The sequence below is a fragment of the Gasterosteus aculeatus genome, chromosome 2, assembly GCF_964276395.1.
Source record: "Gasterosteus aculeatus chromosome 2, fGasAcu3.hap1.1, whole genome shotgun sequence".
NCBI lineage: Eukaryota > Metazoa > Chordata > Actinopteri > Perciformes > Gasterosteidae > Gasterosteus > Gasterosteus aculeatus.
The window spans coordinates 1,145,059-1,165,263 of record NC_135689.1 but is presented as its reverse complement, the minus strand read 5'-3'; the positions used below and the strand labels follow the sequence as shown (position 1 = coordinate 1,165,263).

Genomic DNA, 20,205 nt, shown 5'->3' with positions numbered 1-20,205 from the left:
ATTTGGTGATGGAGAGATGAGAGTGACACACAGAGGCGATCCATAACGCTGCAGATCCTTGGCTTCTCTTTTCTTGCACAAAGTTTAATATTTACCAACAATTTTACATTTGACATGTTTCACAAGACGAAATGCAGATTAAAGTTATCAACACCTCTGCCAACCCTCCTGCAGACGTGTGTAAATGTTCTGAGTGATGCCTGTGTGTGTGTGTGTGTGTGTGTGTGTGTGTGTGTGTGTGTGTGTGTGTGTGTGTGTGTGTCTGTGTGTGTGTGTGTGTGTGTGTCTGTGTGTGTGTGTGTGTGTGTGTGTGTGTCTGTGTGTGTGTGTGTGTGTGTGTGTGTCACGTGATGAAGAGCTTTCGCTGAGCAGGAGGCTTAGTAATTAGTAATCATCTCACCGCGCCTGCAGAGTGACGCAATAGTAGAGCGGAGGAACGCGGCTGCTATGGAAACCAACGTGCACGCGTGGGAAGAACGTGCACGGCAGGAAAAGATCCACAACGTGTAAAAATCACTTAGGAGCTTCGCCTCTGTTTGCTTTTAAAACGCAGCGAGACGAAACCAGATTGAATCATTCAGAAGGTCTCTGGAATAATTATATTTCAACAAGTTTACATCAACATTTACCTTTACATTCCCATTCACATCAACATCATTAGGAAGTAAAGGAACGTCATTAAGGAGGGAAGGAACATCAGTAGGAAGTGAAGGAACATCAGTAGGAAGTAAAGGAACGTCATTAAGGAGGGAAGGAACATCAGTAGGAAGTGAAGGAACATCAGTAGGAAGTGAAGGAACATCAATAGGAAGTAAAGGAACATCATCAAGGAGGGAAGGAACATCGGTAGGAAGTGAAGGAACATCAGTAGGAAGTGAAGGAACATCAATAGGAAGTAAAGGAACGTCATTAAGGAGTGAAGGAACATCAGTAGGAAGTGAAGGAACATAATTAGGAAGTGAAGAAAGTCCATTAGGAACTAGAGGAACGTCGTTGCACGTGAGCCATTGACAGCCCTACCAGTGTTCATGGACGTTTACTGGAAGTGGAGGTTGTTCCTACGGTAACGTTACTGAAGTCTCCCTCGGTTGGAACGTGGCTCTCTGAATTAATTGCTGCGTATCTCTTGAGAAATAAGTTCTCCCATGCAGATGGAAAACGTCTCTTCTTAATCTGGTGTTGGGGGGTGATTGATTACCTGGCGCTCTCTACCAGATGCTGCCTATTGGTTTACGTTGTTGTTTGTTGTTATTAATCATGTCATGGCTTTGTGCCATGTGTCGACGTAAAATAAAATAAAATAAAATATTCTGCAAGAAAGAGTTGTGTTTGTGAGTTCAGTGGGTATTTTGGTTATTAGTTTAGTTTGAGTTATTAAAGTTTTGTAAGTTGTTTTGTAAACCACAGAACGTTGATTGACCAACAAAGCGATGAGATTATTAAATATTCTATAAGTTATGTTTGTATTTGTTGACAGTTCAATAACGTTTAATTAAGCTTCGTTTGGTGCATTATAATTAACAAGGTTTGTGATCTGGATTGATTTGATTCCATGAACGTAGCAATGAGCTCCCTTCTCCACGTCCACCAGAGCTTCCTGCAGAGGTCAATGCAGCAGCCGACTCCTGCAGGACCCGACGGACTTGTGAGGACACGTCTTGTACTTTGAAGGAAAATCATTGCGTCAGACGTCAAACTTTTCCCCACAAAGCAGCACGTTGGTTTCACATTTTGGTGAATGGTGATGGGAGCCGAGGCGCTAAAGTGACCAGAAGCTTCAGCTGTGAATGTAAATGTCCAAATGGTGTTCATTTACTTCGTAGTGACGTTCCTTCTCTTCCTAGAGACGTTCTGGGGTTGGAGTTGTTGCTAGATGCATTTATGTTTGTCAGCCCAGCTGTTTTCCCCTTGTGTGTCAATGCTAAGCTAACCAGCTGCTTGCTGCTGGTATCAATCCTTCAATCTATAACTATCAGCAAGAAAGAACTTCTCCCCAAATGTGGAATGACTGGAAATAAAATACATCAAATCATGAACGTGTTTACTGCAAATAAACTGATTACATCCAGTTTGTTCCTTTTCGGTGGCTTTTCTTTGGTGCAATGTGTGTGTGTGTGTGTGTGTGTGTCTTGTGTGTGTGTGTGTGTGTGTGTGTGTGTGTGTCTTGTGTGTGTGTGTGTGTGTGTGTGTGTGTGTGTGTGTGTGTGTGTGTGTCTTGTGTGGCAGCCCTTCATTATTTACGCCTGTTCTTGTGTTTTTTCTTACACCGCGGGCTTCTCTCACAGGCCGCCGTGTCAGAGGAGGCATGAATAAGTCAACAACGCAGCTTCATATCCGACACGTAGCTACACACAGATCGGCGTGTTCAACAGCAGCACACACACACACACACACACACACACACCAACACACTGTGCATCAAGCCGTCGGTCCAAACAGAAAGACACAAACTCAACTGTGTGTATCAGAGCAGACGGCAACCTCCAGTTCTTTAAAGCGCAGTTAAAGCTTTGTGTGTTAAAGCTGCATTCTGTATAGTGACCAGCAGGGGGCGACTCCTCTGCTACCATAGACGTCTATGAGGAAATGACTCTACTTCTCTGTAGTGACCAGCAGGGGGCGACTCCTCTGCTCCCATAGACGTCTATGAGGAAATGACTCTACTTCTCTGTAGTGACCAGCAGGGGGCGACTCCTCTGCTCCCATAGACGTCTATGAGGAAATGACTCTACTTCTCTGTAGTGACCAGCAGGGGGCGACTCCTCTGCTCCCATAGACGTCTATGAGGAAATGACTCTACTTCTCTGTAGTGACCAGCAGGGGGCGACTCCTCTGCTCCCATAGACGTCTATGAGGAAATGACTCTACTTCTCTGTAGTGACCAGCAGGGGGCGACTCCTCTGCTCCCATAGACGTCTATGAGGAAATGACTCTACTTCTCTGTAGTGACCAGCAGGGGGCGACTCCTCTGCTCCCATAGACGTCTATGAGGAAATGACTCTTTATTCCCTCAGTAAGTGAGTTTATGGTCTCAGTCTCTAGTCTTCAATACAGCATGATGCATGACTATAAATGGGCCACGATTTGTCGAATTATGGTCCATTTACCACGTTTATTCTTATGTACAGACTTTGGTTTCGGGCTGATGGACATTATAAAAAGATAAAGATAAGCTTCTACTCCACTACAGATGGATTTTATAGAGATTATTTTGATTTTCTGCTTCACATTAATCCACCGAAACACTAAGAGATTCTTGTGCAAGTGTATGTGTGTGTGTGTGTGTGTGTGTGTGTGTGTGTGTGTGTGTGTGCGTGTGTGTGTGTGCGTGTGTGTGTGTGTGTGTGCGTGTGCGAGCACCATTGCCGCCGTGTGTCCCCACAGTGCCAATAATGGATGGTGGGTCGGCCGTGCGATCCCCGAGGCGCATGAGTCCGTTGCCACGGTGACAGGCCATCCGGCACAGGTGAATAATGGATTGTCGATGTATTTCCCACAATGCACTTGTTTCCGTGCTGACGAAGTTTTGCCGAGGATGTTGTGTGAAACAGTCCAACGGGCGTCGCTCTCACAGAAGAGCCTCTAATTTATTTTTATTTAATAGTTTATTACAACAAGCGTTCGGACATTATTTCTCTGGAATATCAGTGAAATAATTACAACGTCGTCACACGGAGCAATAAGGAAGAAGAAATAGTTCCAAACAGCTTAGTCATGCTAGCCTACACCATAAACACACCTTAGTCCCGCCCTTTGAGACGTAGACCGGCCAATCACAGTGTAGCGTGATCCAGCTGTTTGGGCTCTGCTCACCCAAGGCTCCAGATGTTCTTCCTCTACGGTCTGGAGCTCGCCGTGGTTAAACGTCATGTAGAAGTGACACTCGTTCCCTGGAGAGGTGGAGATCTACGTTAGCATCAACTAGCGTTAGCACGTCTCCGCTATCGGAAGTACGAAGCATCCTGAGAGTCGAGGTAACCGTAAACTCTCCATTAGCTGGATTCACACACACACACACACAGACGGGGGAGGGAGGCAGCGTGACACTAAGACAATGCCCCCCCCAGTGTGACAATGCCCCCCCCCCCCCCCCCCCCGATGAGCAGAGAGACTTCCAGTTCTAATTGAGTCTTTAGACGGATCCGTAAAAAGTCACTTTCTCCAAAATGAACAAAAGCACCAATTTAGATCTTCTCCAGAAGCTCATTACAGTTATTTTACAATCACTTTGATACTATTTTCAGAACCTTGATGCCATTTTTCAAAACTGTAGATACAAAACAACATTCTTCAGTTGTAACAGTTACAGTGGAATCATTGAACACTTGGACAGTTATGAAATGCAATAAAATCCCATTAGGTTTATTTGAGTCAAAGCAAAAATACAGTAATTAGCTGCAAAACATGAACAAAACTCACCTGGGAGGGAAAACAGGTTTGATCTCCACACGTCTACATTCTCATCAACCACAGCTTCTCATCCACGTCACGATGGATGTTTTCATCAGCCAAACATCGGCGGTGAATCCGTCGCGCCCGACACACTTCCTGGTGTTGGTAGAATGTGAGAACAAGTAATCACAAGCGCGTCAGCGTGGTGTGAAAAAATGATACGATAGAAACATGTCTGACAGATGATCAAATATCACATCCACTGATAAAGATAAAGTAGTAATCGGTTCATGTTCTGTCTAATTGGTGTAAATGGATCATGGTCAGTATCCACTGAGGGTCATTGATAAATCGATAGTTAGATCATTGTAATGATTTGAATGGACCATCATGTCAACCGTAATGTAGGAATTGCATTTTGAAACAGTACTTTGATGTTACACTGTGTCATAATGATCCGGTGATTTCAGTTCAATGAACAAAGGAACTTTTTGAAGTTTTGAAAAATGGCCTCAAGGTTCTGAAGTTAGCGGCGAAGTGATTGTAAAAAACAAATATCGACACGCGTCTACGGATCGTTCTTCAGACCCTGACGGCTTTGATTAAGATGTTGGAGCACGTTTCGAATGTCTCCATAAGGTGCCCCCCCCCCCCCCCAAGGACTTTGGATCTAATGTTGTATCTTTGCTCTAATAGCGGCACACAAACTGTGTGTGAGGGTGTGTTTGTGTGTGAGTGTGTGTTTGTGTGTGAGTGCGCCATTTCGGGAGGGGCCTCTAGAGAAGGGACGTGACCCTCCTCTAGAGTAATGGGGGAGAGCACACACACCTTGAGACCCTCCCCCCTCCTCACGCTCTCTCCCCTGGTATGTGAGGTACCAGCCTCACAGGTGAGGTTGACTTTGCAGCTGTTCAGTCGGGCGACTCACACAATGTACTCGTCTCATGGGCGGGTGTAAGTGTGGGTGGGGGTGTGGGTGTAGGTGTAGGTGGGGGTGTAGGTGTAAATGTAGGTGGGGGCGTAGGTGGGGGTGGGGGTGTAGGTGTAGGTGGGGGTGTGGGTGTAGGTGGGGGTGTAGGTGGGGGTGTGGGTGTAAGTGTAGGTGGGGGCGTAGGTGGGGGTGTGGGTGTAGGTGTAAGTGGGGGTGTGGGTGTAGGTGGGGGTGTAGGTGGGGGTGTGGGTGTAAGTGTAGGTGGGGGCGTAGGTGGGGGTGTGGGTGTAGGTGGGGGTGTGGGTGTAAGTGTAGGTGGTTGCGTAGGTGGGGGTGTAAGTGTAGGTGGGGGCGTAGGTGGGGGTGTGGGTGTAGGTGTGGGTGGGGGTGTAGGTGGGGGTGTGGGTGGGGCTGGGGGTGGGGGCGTAGGTGGGGGTGTGGGTGTAGGTGGGGGTGTGGGTGTAGGTGGGGGTGTGGGTGTGGGTGGGGGTGGGGCTGGGGGTGGGGGGGGGACTAATGCTCCGAGGAACATGACTACATGAAAGCCCCAGAGGCCCCTGCTGGAAGCTGGAGACCTTCTGGAGTTCTTCAGAGTAGATGAACGGAAGGTGAGAGACGCCGTCCTGGTGGCATCAACGACCCTGTGCTGCCCTCTGCTGGTTAACACACAACGAGTCCTCTGTGGGCAGGACATGCTGGGGAGGACATACTGGGGAGGACATGGAGGGGACGATATAAGGAGAAGGACCTGCAGGTAGAAGAGGCGTCATGATGAGAAGCTTCATTCCAGTCAGTGATGACTTTGCTTTGACCTTCAAATCTTTGGCCTCAAAGTGGACGAACTCCCCCAGAACAACACACACACACCTACGCACGCGCACACACACACACACACACACACACACACACACACACACACCTACACACACACACACACACACACACACCTTGGTACAAGGTGACATTCACTAGGCGGTCCGCCAAGGCAGTATGATCAGCCTAACCGCTGTGTGTGTGTGGTTGTCTGTGTGTGTGTGGTTGTCTGTGTGTGTGTGTGTGTTTGTTGTCTCTGGTTTGAAGGTGTTTAATGAGGGTTTTATTATCAGTTATTCTGTGTTAAATATGTAGAAACAAGCTCCGCCCACTTCCTCAATGTCACAGACCTTCCCAGCTGACGGCAGACTTCATCAGCGGGTCAATTAACATCTTCCTAGACAACATCTGGAGGACACGACGGCACCCAGCTGCTGTTTCACACCTGTCACCCCCCCAGGAGCAGCATCAGGAGGCCGTAGCTGCAGCTAATGAGTCCATTCAGGACACGGAGGTGGGTGTGAAGCTCCGTTAAGGCGTGTCCAGGTCATACTGCGCCACTCACAAGACATTATTAATAACATTTATTGACCAAATATTATTTAACTTTTTTTTTTTACCGTTTTCGATCTAATATTTTTTTTTGAAGCGAAAGGCTAAATAAATGAAAAAAGATCATTTAATTTCCACGGATGTTTTTATTGGGGTCACAGCAGCAGCACAACACCATCAATATTCACTATAGAGCATCCAAATAAATAAAGACAGTAAAAGGATAATTGACATTGAGCATGATTCAGTGCATTAATCATGGAAACCATAAACATGTTAAATGTCGTAGTTTAGTGCTCCTCGTTTTATTCTCTACACAGAACTGATCCCTTTATTTCACTCTACACACAAACAACCGTAAACACACACAAGTTTTACCAATAAATAACTTCTCATAATAGGATTTCCCTACGATAACTTTGTCCCTTTATGTACAACTGTAAAACCTTCATGGGGAACAATGTTCTTTAACAACACGTATGATTCTGAAGAAGTAGAATCTCAAAAACACATTTCTGATTCTTCATCTCCACAGATCAACCTCACACGTTTACACTGATAACCAGACGATAATCTACGAGACACTTTTACAAATGTTTTTTGAGCCTCCATCTTCGTTGGAATTAGAGCTGAATGTGAAGCTGAAGACTGTTTTAGGTCAGAAGATAACTGTTGTTCAACCACGTTAAAGTATAAACTGATGACTGATCCCCTACTGAAGCCCAACCACAGACCACCGGGGGGGTGGTTACTCGGTCTGGGGCACGGAGATGGCCGGCCCTTTGGGGTCGTCGAAGCGGTCCATGGTGTGGAGCTGCATGATCATGTGGAGGCCGTAGGTCAGCACCAGCACCAGCAGCAGGCTGGTCATCAGACCCATCCAGATGCCAGCGGAGAAGAAGCCGGCGCAGTCGCTGGCGTAGGAGAACTCGCTGCCGCTCACGTTGAAGCCCTGGATCTGTGGATTATGCTGAGCTAAGCTAAGTAGCTCTTGCCAATTTGAGGCCATCTATGAATGAAAAGTGGAGACCTGATGGATCTTCTCACCTGGAAGTCCTGGAAGGAGACCCTCCACTGGTTGGCTGGATCGTTGAGGGAGCGCGGGACCAGCTGGGGCCAGCGGAAGTTGGTGACGGACTCGCAGCGGTACGAGTACTCGGCGGGGGCGTAAACCTTCCTGCTGCCGTTGAACCGGGCCGTGGTGCGGTCGTACTCCAGCTCCACGGCGTCCAGCGTGAACCAGCGGCGAGCCGACACCTGGTAGCGACGCTGGCTCATCGCAAAGCTGGAACAAACATCACGCGTGACGAGAGACGGACGAGAGACACAAGCGGTGTGTGTGTGTGTGTGTGTGTGTGTGTGTGCGCGTTTCCATGAACACTCACATCAGTTTGAAGCTGCGGTGGCCGAGGACGTTCTCATAATTAAGAACCAATCTGAAATAGAAGCACAAATGAGATGTTGTAAAAGAAGCCGAATGTAGTTGTTGGAATAAATCTGAAAAATCGGAGGGGGGGGGCGCCTCGGTGACGACCCACTTGGATTTGCTTTTGTCGCAGCTGGACCCGTGGAGCTGTGGGCTGACGCCCTCCCCGAAGGTCGACGGGGTGAGGTCGTGCTCCTCCCAGCGGCCGCTCCGCAGGATGCTGACCGACAGGCCTTTGGCCCACAGCAGGATGCAGGTGTCCTCCCCCTCCTGGGGGGGAATGAAGCCGCCATTATTGTGTGTCGTTCTCAGATCCCACGAAACCACCAAAAGCAAAAGCGCGTTAATCCTCCCGCGAGCAGAATTACCTTAAAACACGACTTCACTTTCATTCAAAGCAGGAAACGGTGACACACACACACACACACACACCTAAGTAGTAAATGTTGGGCCCCCCCACCTTAAACTCCACCGGTGCGTAGACGCCGGCCTTCTCCTTGATCCTGCGCTGCCTCTCGCGCTCCCTCTCCCGCTCCCGGTAGCCCCCCCGGGCCTGCAGGAGGGAGCGTCCTCCCCCGAGGCCGGCCTCCATGGAGAGGGACGCCGCCTCCTGTGGAGAACAGGAAGCAGTTAGGAGGGTTTCCTGTCTGGGATTTGGAACCATCGGGACCAGAAGAGGACAGCACGTCTCTTGTGCAGAAAGGTTGTGTTATGTTAGCAAACTCTACTTCCTTTATTCATCGAACCAATTCCATCCTTCAGTTCCTCTGATTTATGGTCACATGACTGTTCAATAAAAAAACTTCTAAACTTCCCTTTGAGCCACTGTCTCACACGATGCGTTTACTGACCATCGGAAAGGGGACAAGCTGAGAGTTATGGCGGTGCTCGACGCTGGTGTGGTGGACTCACCCTGGAGGGCTGCAGCGCCGTGTAGATGGCCGTGTACGGGACGGCCTGGGCCCTCATGGTGCTCAACACCTGACCTATGACCTCATCTGAAAAACAACGGTCTCCTGTTTTTTTGCATCACGACGTACAGATGTGCATTTATTGTATCCATTATAGCTTGCTCTATTAGCACTTTTATATCTATTTACATAAAATAATAGAGATGCGTGGATCTTAAATGTTGTGTTTTTTAATGTACAATGTTTACAGATGTTTATCTTAAATATTGCATTTTTCTACAAAAGAAGTTACAGATGAAGAGACAATGAAAGACGTAATAAATGAGACTCACCGTTTCCACTGAGAATCTCTTTTGCAGACATCAGATCGGCTCTGTGAGACGTGATGAAAAGAAGAAGCGAGAGGAATTATAAAGAGGTGGACTAACGGGTGGAGCTCAGGCGGAGCAGCACCTCCACCCGTCTCCTGTTTTACAGTAAACTCTCCACCTGACAAAGCGGCAACTTCTCAGAGGCTCGATTCAAACAGCAGCATCTGAGAGCTTGGAGACCAAACGCCTCTGACCTTCATGCTTTGTCTCAGTTCTCCCTGTTAGTATTTAATGTGACATCCTTCAGAGGTTCTGCATTACACGTCAACGTTATTGTGAAATAATTCATTGTTGGTGTAGTTGATTCCATTCAAAGGATGATATCGAACAGATTGAACTCATAATCATCTCTTATCCTCCTTTCATCCCACAAATACACCGTTTAGTTTAGATGCAAAACATTGAGAAACCGTCTCGGGGGCCGACTGCTTGAAGCCTGGTCATGAGACACCAGGTCTTCGTGTCCCAACGTGAGACCGGCTGTGCAGGCCAGCGTTCCTACCCGAGGCCGTACGGCAGCCTGAACACCAGCAGGGCGGGCGAGGACGCGTTGAGTCTCAGCTGACTCAGCGTCTCAGGGTCCATGTACAGGGGAGAGGTCTCCAATTGGTCCTGCAGCTGGCCAATCACTGCATTGGAGGCGGGCCAGGACACGGCGGGTAAGACCAGACGGGAGGACGAGGACATCAGAGCCCCCTGCGGAACGAGAGGCACAGAACATCTGGTCCGTGACATGTGACGGGCCGCACAGATGTTATACATGAATCGAACACGCTCGCTGCTGAAGCGATGAGTTCGTCTTCTGTTTACTACGGCGAGAACCAACGGAGACGGATAAAAGACGGACCACAGACTGTAGGAGGACACATATTATTATTCTTAGTGTAAGTATGTATATAAATATATACACACACACACACATGTTATAGGTGTGTTTGCAGGGATATGCATGTGGTGTATGTTTGTTTTTGTGTATGCGTGGTATGTAGGTGTATTATGTAGTATTCTGTGTGGGGACAGGCTGAAGAGCAGTTGAAAAGGGGCGGGACATCAAATAAGTGTCATGCTTCTTCCCACAGTTATTTTTTCTGTTGTGTCTTAGCTCTTTGTTGTTCGATTTTTTGTAACATTTTTTTCCCTTTTATACATGTTCGAATATAAATAAAATTCAAAAATTCAATTCAACACGGTCCTAATGGCATCGCTCATGGGTCCGTGGACTGACGTTATGGTGAACGCTACATGGAATGCACTTGTGCAGCGCTTTGCTAGTCCACTCAAAGTGCTTCATGCCTTCATTCGCCCCCTGATGACATCAGGAAAGCTCACACCGCAGCCACGGGAGCAACGCTGTGTCCTGCCCGAGGACACATGGACACGCGGGTTAGCAGGAGCTGCGATCGAGCCGCCACTAAATGACGTCATCGCCTCATTTGCATATGAGAGGGTACACACTTTGCCGAGAGGGTTTGGAAAGCCGGCAGATCTAGCAAGAAAGTGTTGATTTGGGTAAAAGTTGGAGGGAAACGAAGACGCTGTAGAGATCTCAGCGCTGATTGGCCAAGACTCGTCACATCACGACATCACCTTTTCTCCTAGTCCCCCCCCCCCTCTCCCTCCCTCCCTCCTCTGCACCAAATAAAAACTCTGATCTACGCGATCACGTGGACGACCTATTTAAAGTGACGGACGCAGTTCATTCCTCCTGACCTCCAGGTTGGGGAAGGCCGTGTCCTGCTTGTTTCCAAAAGCGCCTCCATACATGGTGAAGTCCTCGATGCTCATCTGATGAAGAGAAACAAACAATGTGCCCCAAGAAACTAGAAAACACACAAATATCATTTCAGACAAAGAATTCTTCAATCATAAGACTCATTATTTGTAGCTTGATTTTTACCTGAAACAACGTTTCACCACGATGGACAAACACGCAAAAAACCTCTATGCAGGATTCAGATATCGATTTAGAATGTCAACAGGATTAGTTTCAAACTATTAAGAACAAAAAATATTAAGATTATTAAGATGAATTGTTAATAACCCCAATACTAAAATGAATCAATCGTTGACAGGATGACACGGTAGTTGCTTTTTGTTCCATCCATCAAATGATGCATTAAATCCAGTATAGCTGAAGTAAAGCAGTGTAAACATGCGTGTGTACCTTGTCCTGGAGGAAAAGCACCACGTTTCGTGGCCCCTCATTCAGGGCCTTCTCCAGGTAGGAGGTGAGCTGCTGCTGCCCGATGATGTGACCGGCTGCAGGAGGAGGCTGAGTCGGTGACGAGATCCTGGAGGGGATTCAAATCACATGCAGCTGCAACGATTTGTCCAAACATGTAAGAATCTTACACAATTGTAAAAAGAAGTCATTTATTATGCAACACCAAGTATCTGATCATCTTTGAAAAACACAGTTCAAAACATTTGAAATGTAGTACAGTAAAAAGTCCATATTTAGAACAAAAAGCATAGAATACTTCAATAACGTCAAAGTAGCTCAAATTGTTTTGTAGTTTGAGTCGTAAACATTTGCACATGCATACACAGAAGCACCCCTTTAATTTCAATTATATTTCATGTATATTTCATATATACTTGTATTAATGTACTTCTAATTTCAATGTTTCTACTGTGTGAAAGTAGAACTTGAGCACTTCTCAATTGCTCCATCTTTTATCCATTCTTATGTTAGCTTCATGAACATTTATGGATTTGTATTTGAGTTATTCTTTTTTTTTTAAATTGTATTTAGCTGCTTGACACCAACAGAATTAACAAACTTGTTAAGAAGGCCGGCTCCATCATTGGCTGCAAACAGGACGGCTTGGAAAAGGTGTTGGAGGGGAGGTCACTGAAGAAACTGTTATCCATGTTGGATAATCCTGACCACCTGCTACAGGGACAGCGGAGCACGTTCTCCAACAGACTCCTTCAGCTCCGCCGTCACAAGGACCGATACAGGAGATCATTCCTGCCCAGTGCAATAACACTCTACAATACATCATCCCTGGCTAAATAATGACAATAACAACCCTGTACTGCTGTGATGTTGCTGCTCTTTCTTCTTCTATTATTATTGTCTCTTTTGGAAGGTTATTCTTTTGTTTCAGTTTATTTTATTTAATATTTCTCTTAATATATTGTATATAATGTGTATCTTTTTATTATATTTTCTTCCCTGTACATGCTGCTGTGATACCAAAATTTCCCTCTTGAGGAATCAATAAAGTATCAATCTATCTATCTATCTATCTATCTATCTTATGCTGTCCTTACCACTCAGGTCCCTCTTAGATATCTATATAATAACAGCCTCGGGTTCGTGTGGATGACTTAACGGTTATTTGTGATTAAATGAATGAACCCAATCACGTGACTGCTCACCCGTCAAACAGTCACGTCACCCGCCTAGTCACGTGACCAGGAATATTGCACCTGCCATTCACGAGGGTAACAGGGAAATACATATTCACTATTATAAAAAAACAACCTTTGAACGACAGTTGAGTCCGCATTTAAATTGGATTCTAGCATCCAACGTTAGCGGTCAATGCTAACGACGCCAACCGATGCCGTTAGCCGTTAGCGCTAGCTTAAAGGTAACCGTTAGAACCTCTTCTCAGAGACGGTAAAGCCGATAAAATGCCGCGGGACTCACCCGTCACTCGTCCACAGGAGGAGCGGCACCTGCTCGTCGCAGGACACCGAGCCCAACGCGTTCACCAAGAGCAGGAAAACGGCCATTCGCGCGAGGATGCCGCCGAGGTGAAGCGTCGCAGTCGCCTCCATCTTTCAGAGTCTCTGACAGCGGTTGACGTCGGAGGGCGCTCACGTGATGACGTCACGTGAAGACGCTCCTCTGCCTCCGTTCTCACTGCAGCGTCAAATTGCAATATAAAATGTTTATATACTTTTATTGAGGTGAGTTTTAAATACAGGACATTAGATTTGAAGCCAAAATCGTACTTTTAACTATTAATTAAAATGTCAACTAAACGTCATCAAGCTATGATGTCATGGGTTGAGCTGCACGTTCATCAGCTGCACCAATAAAGGGATGAAATCATTAATGCATTAATAATTATTCATGATTATAGATATTCCTCAGTGTCGGTTCTCCGTTATCTACCTTAGCTATATTTTGATGCTAATGTGAATGTATTTTTACTCAAGGAAAGTCAACAACATCAAGTACTTCTTCACAAGAATTCAGAGGTAAATATGCGTTATACTATTAACTATTAGGCAGGTACTGTACATACTGCAAGAACTACTCTGCTGTACTTTACATGAGTATTTCCAAATAGGATATAATACTTCTATTAAACTACATTTTTAAAAATCATGCGGCAACAACATTATTGGAGACTTAAGCGTCACGACACAAAATTAAAATTTAGAAAAGAATATTTATTGGCGTAGGAAAGAGTGTCAATCACAGTATTTGTAAAACAGCCACGGATTCTTTCCCCCGTTGTGAAAGCCTGCGATCTCTGTACATCTTTAACATTGTGGCATTCTGAGCTCCAAAGAAAACTTAACGGTTTAATACTTCATCTGAGAAAAGAAATGATTGGAAACTTCATGCGGCGCACAATCTGGAGGTGATGATGTAGGAGAAAAGAGGTAAAACATGGTGCTGATCAACCATTAGTAGCATCCGAACAATCATTTATTCTGCATGTTTATGTGCCAAACCGCTGTAAACGTTGACAGTGGGGTGCGGATTCCCTTCTTTAGGTTACAAGTCACGCACCTAAAATCCCTCCATGTGTTTGTGCACCGAGCAGCACGCGCTTACTGTCGTGAGCGCCGCCAGATTCAGCAGAACGCTCCTGGCTTTGTTAATCCTCAAGTAATGACGATTGTAATCAGCCTGATTAATGACCGGGTGACATCACACAAAGCCCCGCCCCCCCCGTCCTGTCAGTTGGGTTAAGGCTGCGAGGAATCACACCGGCGAGGAGATGAAAGAAGAAACGGTTCCGTAAGGCTATCGCTTCATTTTGAATAGACTTCCTGACAGGAAACAATACAGCATTACCGTTACCGTTTGTACTTTTATCGCTCTGCTAATTCTAAAGTGTTCATGTGGCGACACACAGGGCTTTTATTGTGAAACATTATGAACAGGTTTTTTTAATATCACCGTGTGCAGCATGAAGTCAAGACGGTTTATGGCACGGTGGGAAAAAAAGGCTGATTATCGACTGATTTCTTTGTTAAAAACCTCCTGAGTTTATTAGGCTGCAGTGTAAACAGATGTTTCTCTTTTGCTGTATTTCTGATAAAAGCAGCTGCTCCACGAGCGTTAAACTGATCCAGCTCTAAAAGGCTAAATCTATTTCGCCCAACGAGGTACCGTTTGCATCCCAGGTGAGATCCAAAAGACACCGCTGCAGCTTCCGCTTGTCGCCACAGGCGGCGCCACGGAGCAGCAAGCGCAGATCACGTGGGTTTAACCTCGCTGTGAGGGAGAGAACACGGCGGGTAAAAGGTGTAAAATAACATGAAATGCAGCTGAGCGACTCCGGCTCCGACGTGCGCGTCCTTGATTACCACCCGGCTAAATTAAAAGGACAAACTACTTCCTGGGTCGGCGCTGCTCGTTAGGGTCAAACGTACGTCGTGCCGCGAGGACTCGTCCGCCGCCGACGCCATCGGTTTGATGAGAACCGCAAAACATGCTTGTAAGTAGAGAAGAGGAAGAGAAACTAAATCATCATCGGCTTGGAGCTTTGCCACCAGCATGCAGTCTGGACCCAGGACGCAGTCTGGAGTCAGGACGTGGTCTGGATCTGACCGTGGAGGGCCTCGGCCTGAGCCTTCAGGCTCCGGAACTCCTCCTGGATGAAGTCGGTCAAGGTCTTCCTCATCTCCAGCTGAAAGCAAAGGTTTAGAGACGGGTTCTTGAAGTTCTGGAACACCAGTGGAGCCGAGTAGATCAAACTTTCTCAAAAGTTCTTGTCGTAGTTGACGATGCAGTTCTATTCATTTTTTTGAGCAAAATAAAAGCCAAATATTTGCTGGTTTCTGCTTCTGAAATAAGAGAACTTCCTTTTCCTCATGTTTCCTTTTAACATTGTTGGTTTTGGGGATTTCTGGTTGAACAAAAACACCTTGAAGGAATGAAGCCATTTTCTCCACATTATTAACACACTCCAAACAAGTAGGAAAACTCTATAAACAACAATAAAATAAACATCAGCAGATAAACAAGTGCAAGATGGGGTGCAGGATGAGGGGGCAGAGTCAGTGGGGTCCTCAGGCTTTATTCATTGGTATTTAGCTGAAAGTCAGTTCATTTCACATTCATTTGTCACTAAATAAACTTAAATAGAAACCTACGGTTATTTTAATCTATTTGGAGTCCAGCTTGTTATCCAATAACCAAAAGACCCAAACGTTCAAGAAATCACTTAAGAAGAAATTCACATTTGAGGAACAGAATTTGTGCCCCAGAGAAGATGCTTTATTATCACAAAAAGGTTTTTCCGTTTATACATGAAACGTCAAATAAAGGCTGGACCTCTTTATTTGAACTGAAGCAGCTCGAGTCTCTACTCGAGTCTCTAGATGCGTCACTGTGTGACGCCATGTGACCTTACGGGTACCTAACGTGACCTAACGGGTACCTCTTTGGTGCGATCTGGTCTCACCTGGCTCTTGTTTTCTGCTCGGAGGGATTCAACCAGCTCTTTCATGCTGAACGGTTTCCCCACCAGGACCGTGATCCTCTGCAGGGACCAAAAGAAGAAACAAAAGCCTTTCAATTAAAGCATTAATGACAGATCCCATGAGAAGCTGGCGTGAGGTTCTTGAGGTTCCCACCTTGCCGGTCCGAGGAATGTAGGGCGTCACGTTGGGCAGAACGTCGTTCAGACCTTAACGAGCAGTGAAGGAATATTCGCTTATTTAGACACCAACTCCAAGGACATCCACACCATAATAACAAGACGAGTCTCTTTACAAAGATCCTTTAACGCCACATACAAACAGATCCCCCAGAACTGATGGAATGCTTTAAATAAAGAACGCGTTTCTACCATAGGCCTCGTCATGCCGAGCAGCTTTACTTCCACTATAACAAAAGATCAAGTCCAACATAAACAGGGCATTTTTCGTTCCCTCTTTCTCTCTCAATCTTTAAAGCAGAGGGACGACACAGCAGCAACACGCCACCGCGTCGCCGTACTCACCCACATGCCACAGGGGCAGGATGACGGGATTGAGGGAGCACTCGGCTATCAGCCGGCCCACGCCTGAAACCCAACAAACGGTCATTGTACGTTCATCTCAACTCTGCGATGCTCGTGTTGAGCAGAAGCAAGTGTACTCACCCCACTTCAGCCGCAGGGACTCCTCGGTCATGTTCACTTTGCCTGTTACATGAGGAAGGAGAGAGGAAGGTCTTACAGGACACCTCGGGTTCTTTAAAGTGAAGTCAGAGGTCAATGTGTTCAAGCGGCATTCTCTGCAGTGACCAGCAGGGGGCAACACGTCTGAGAAAATGACTCTTGATTTATTCCCTCAGTAAACGTTGTAAACATGAGTTTATGGTCTCAGTCTCTAGTTTCAAGTCTTCTTCAATACAGATGATGTTCATTCAGTAAATGATGGTCCATTTAGAGTCAAACAGACCATAAAGCAGGGGACGCTTTAGGGCGGGGCTACACGCTGATTGACAGGTCTTGCAAGAATGACGATGGTTAAATTGCCCAAACTCGAGGCATCAAGACATCAACAAACCAATGGGTGACCTAACAGAGAATAAGTCAACCAAGGTTTATTTCCACAGCACCAAACTAAATCCACCTGCTGCAGAAGCTGCTGCCGTGTGAGGAGGAGGACTGGAATACCTTCAGGAAAAATATGCACCCATTCTCCTCTGTTCAGCTTCTCCACAATGAAGTCCATGCCTTTCTGGTAAACGCCGTCGCCTGCAGGTCCACAAAACACAACTTCAGACGGCGAGATCGAGTCAGAGGGAGATTTAAATAACGCGAAAGAGACTCGCCTCTGCAGACCGGGACACACTTCCCCCGGCTGAAGAACCTGGAGTGCAGCTCTTTGGTGAAGCAGATGTCCGACGCTGCCGGGGTCCTGCGCGGTCACAGAGGGAGGAAATCAACCAGCAGAACAAAAACCACGAGGTTTACTGGACAGAAACTCACCAGCGCATCTTGTTGAAGGTCCACAGCTGCCGGAACTTCAGCACACCTGCAGCAAACACCGGGTTAATGTCGCCGCTCTGCCATGTGATTTCAGAAGGTGCGTCTGCCTCTTACCCCAGATGTGCGGGTCGTCCATGCAGGACTGGTGATTGGACAGAGTGATGAGGGGCGTGTCCGAGGGCCGCCGGTCAATCAGGTCCAACAGAACCTCGTGGTTGTGGACCGTCAAGTAGTTCATGTACTCTGGAGGTCGGGAGGGAGCGTTATAAAAGTAAAACTACTTGTAGAACACAGAATGTACTCCACTCACTCCTCCAGTTTATCGCAAGATCCGTTACAGAACTTACTAGTCCAGAAGTAGGAATAGGAGCCCACCATCCCCATGATCAGTGAGCTGGAGATCCTCCACGCCAAAGCAGGGCATTGTGGGAACGGCCATTTGACCTCCAGGGGCATCACAGCGCTCCACGAACACTACATCAACACACACGAGTAAACCTGGAACAACACAGAGACTTTTAGGGGTCCATCGACCCAGGTGAGGCTGGTTTAGGGAGCTGCAGAATGAAGAGGTGCATTGTGGGTGGTGCAGTAGTTCGTCTCAACTTCCTGGTCTTACCACTATTTATGTTGCTGTGCGGTGACTTTTTATGTCTAATTGTTGTGTCTAGATGTTACGTGAACATAATTCTATTTTCTACTTTAAATGTGTACTTGCATGTTGTATTCAAATCAAAATACCAATAATGGAATATAAATATACTGTCCTGAATAAGTTTGGTTTTAAACTAGTACAAAGTACAAAAGTATCAGAATGAAAGTGTCCAAAAGAATACATTTTACTAAATGGCCTTTTTTGAAAAAAGAAGAGAAAAGTACAACAAATACCGCTGGGACGTAGTGAGAGTACAGAGCAGCCGAAAACGGAAGTACTCATGTGAAGTACAAGTACCTGTAAGTACTCGCTGAGGTCATAGCTCGTACTTGTGAGGTCATGACGTTCAGGGGCTAGCTGACGTTAGCCTGCTAGCTGGCTGACGTTAGCCTGCTAGCTGGCTGACGTTAGCCTGCTAGCTAGCTGCTATCTTAAGTTTCACTGACACGTTCAGCTCTGAGAGACAGAAACGCCTTTACGAAAAGAACAACTCATAAACTAGTAAATTAAAGGGTAGTTTTTCTTTGTATCTTCCCGGCACCAATTCTTCAACTTACGTTACATTAACAGTTAACTTATATAACGTTCATTTTCATTCATGACAATAAATCTCAGTGCTTTGATGTCATAAAAACGTCCTTTTCGCTCCTAAACATTCGCATGACGTGGCGTGAGGTCCCGCGAGACCTTCGGCATCACGTCGGAAGACTTTAACAACTTGAGAAACAAAGAAAACATCACCAGATCAGACGTCTCCCTCACCTCTGTCCCGCTAGCAGGCGCCTGCTGGTCACCAACCCGGAAGTGGCAGCCGCGCGCTGAGTTGTGGGTATTGTGGTTTCTTTCGGGGAAGACGCACGTTTCAGCGTGAAAATGTTCACGAGAGGTCGACAGTTGGTTTTCCGACTTGTTTTTAAAAGATTCCAACTTCATGAACAATGATTTTAGTTTTTATTTCACTTGAGTCACGTGTCGTAACTCTACACGTGCGCAGAGCTACTTTTAAATTCTTAACATGTTCATGATAATAATAATCTTTGTTTTCCACACGACTACCCAGCAAAACTACCAAGATGAAAGCTGCTGAACTGAAAAATAGATATATGAATACATCAAAACAAACCTAGAAGTGTAATAATAAATAGAGTTTAAACTCGACCAAAAATAGGTAGTGTAGTATGCATGTAAATTACATGTAATGTAATATAATATAAAAGAATGTGCAACATGGAAAGAAATACTGGAAATAGTGAATTGTTAAATCTGCTTTTAAGACGGAACAGAATTTTCAAAGCAATGTGTAACTATTTGAATTGTGCTTTAATAGTATAATAATAAACCCACTGTGACTCTTGGGTTTAACCGCGGACACACACATTACAAATAGCAAATTAAAAACTTTGTTTAAACCCTTTATAACTCTTATAAAGGAGACCAAACACCCAGAATAAATATATTTAGATTACTTTCTCCATAGCACATTAAACACATGAAACACCTTAAATGGTACTAAATTCATAACATGACACTTTACAAATATCACAAATAAAAGAGATTAAAGGTTCAAATCATATATACAGAATGTCAAAATGATATATTCACAAGTGTGCGTTCACGTTGTCCCTTTTACTAACAGTTACTGTTAACTCTCGATCACAAAGGAGAACAAATGTATCATTTATTTAAGTTAAATGTCAAATAAAATGTAAGAATACAATAATTCAGCATAATCTGAGCTTGATTTTCATGAGCAGCTAGTTCAGACTAGCTGCTCATGAAAACACTGGTCCATCCTGGTCCACGCTGGTCTACACTGGTCCATCCTGGTCCACAATTGGTCCAGACTGGTCCATCCTGGTCTACACTGGTCCATCCTGGTCCAGACTGGTCCACTCTGGTCCACACTGGTCCAGACTGGTCCATCCTGGTCCACGCTGGTCCACACTGGTCCAGACTGGTCCATCCTGGTCCACTCTG

The 20,205-nt window shown here is 45.9% G+C and overlaps 3 protein-coding genes across 4 annotated transcripts in view; all 3 read right to left on the bottom strand.

Annotated features, from left to right (window-relative positions):
- Positions 1-6,814: 6,814 nt before the first annotated feature.
- Positions 6,815-13,595, bottom strand: atp6ap1a (ATPase H+ transporting accessory protein 1a). The gene is made up of 11 exons (XM_040193260.2): positions 13,058-13,595; positions 11,561-11,687; positions 11,107-11,181; positions 9,899-10,092; positions 9,358-9,398; positions 9,027-9,112; positions 8,575-8,724; positions 8,227-8,384; positions 8,074-8,124; positions 7,736-7,973; positions 6,815-7,646 (listed from the first exon to the last, which is right to left on the bottom strand). Exons 1-11 carry the CDS (start codon positions 13,186-13,188, stop codon positions 7,437-7,439), a joined length of 1,461 nt encoding a protein of 486 aa, XP_040049194.2. The 5' UTR covers positions 13,189-13,595; the 3' UTR covers positions 6,815-7,436.
- Positions 13,596-13,788: 193 nt separating this feature from the next.
- tafazzin (tafazzin, phospholipid-lysophospholipid transacylase) lies at positions 13,789-19,161 on the bottom strand. The gene is made up of 11 exons (XM_078081575.1): positions 18,991-19,161; positions 17,921-18,071; positions 17,688-17,816; positions 17,574-17,619; positions 17,417-17,502; positions 17,259-17,339; positions 16,740-16,781; positions 16,599-16,661; positions 16,231-16,283; positions 16,059-16,136; positions 13,789-15,281 (listed from the first exon to the last, which is right to left on the bottom strand). Exons 2-11 carry the CDS (start codon positions 18,027-18,029, stop codon positions 15,180-15,182), a joined length of 789 nt encoding a protein of 262 aa, XP_077937701.1. The 5' UTR covers positions 18,030-18,071; positions 18,991-19,161; the 3' UTR covers positions 13,789-15,179.
- A 368-nt stretch (positions 19,162-19,529) lies between these two features.
- The window catches only part of LOC144383559 (mitochondrial carnitine/acylcarnitine carrier protein), a 5,775-nt gene continuing 5,099 nt past the window's right edge, over positions 19,530-20,205 (bottom strand). For both annotated transcript variants that reach the window (XM_078081563.1, XM_078081558.1), the window contains one exon: positions 19,530-20,205. This exon is cut by the window's right edge. The gene's annotated coding sequence lies outside the window, so the exon portion shown is untranslated.

Coding starts and splice junctions, on each gene's coding strand:
- atp6ap1a (XM_040193260.2), bottom strand. CDS start 13,188: ATGGAGGCGACTGCGACGCTTCACCTCGGCGGCATCCTCGCGCGAATG. Junction 11,688..13,057: donor CTCCTGTGGACGAGTGACGG/GTGAGTCCCGCG, acceptor AATCCCCTCCAG/GATCTCGTCACCGACTCAGC. Junction 10,093..11,106: donor CGGCCTTCCCCAACCTGGAG/GTCAGGAGGAAT, acceptor CTCGTTCCGCAG/GGGGCTCTGATGTCCTCGTC.
- tafazzin (XM_078081575.1), bottom strand. CDS start 18,029: ATGCCCCTGGAGGTCAAATGGCCGTTCCCACAATGCCCTGCTTTGGCG. Junction 17,817..17,920: donor CTATTCCTACTTCTGGACTA/GTAAGTTCTGTA, acceptor CCCGACCTCCAG/AGTACATGAACTACTTGACG. Junction 16,284..16,598: donor CCTGCCCCTGTGGCATGTGG/GTGAGTACGGCG, acceptor CTGCTCGTTAAG/GTCTGAACGACGTTCTGCCC.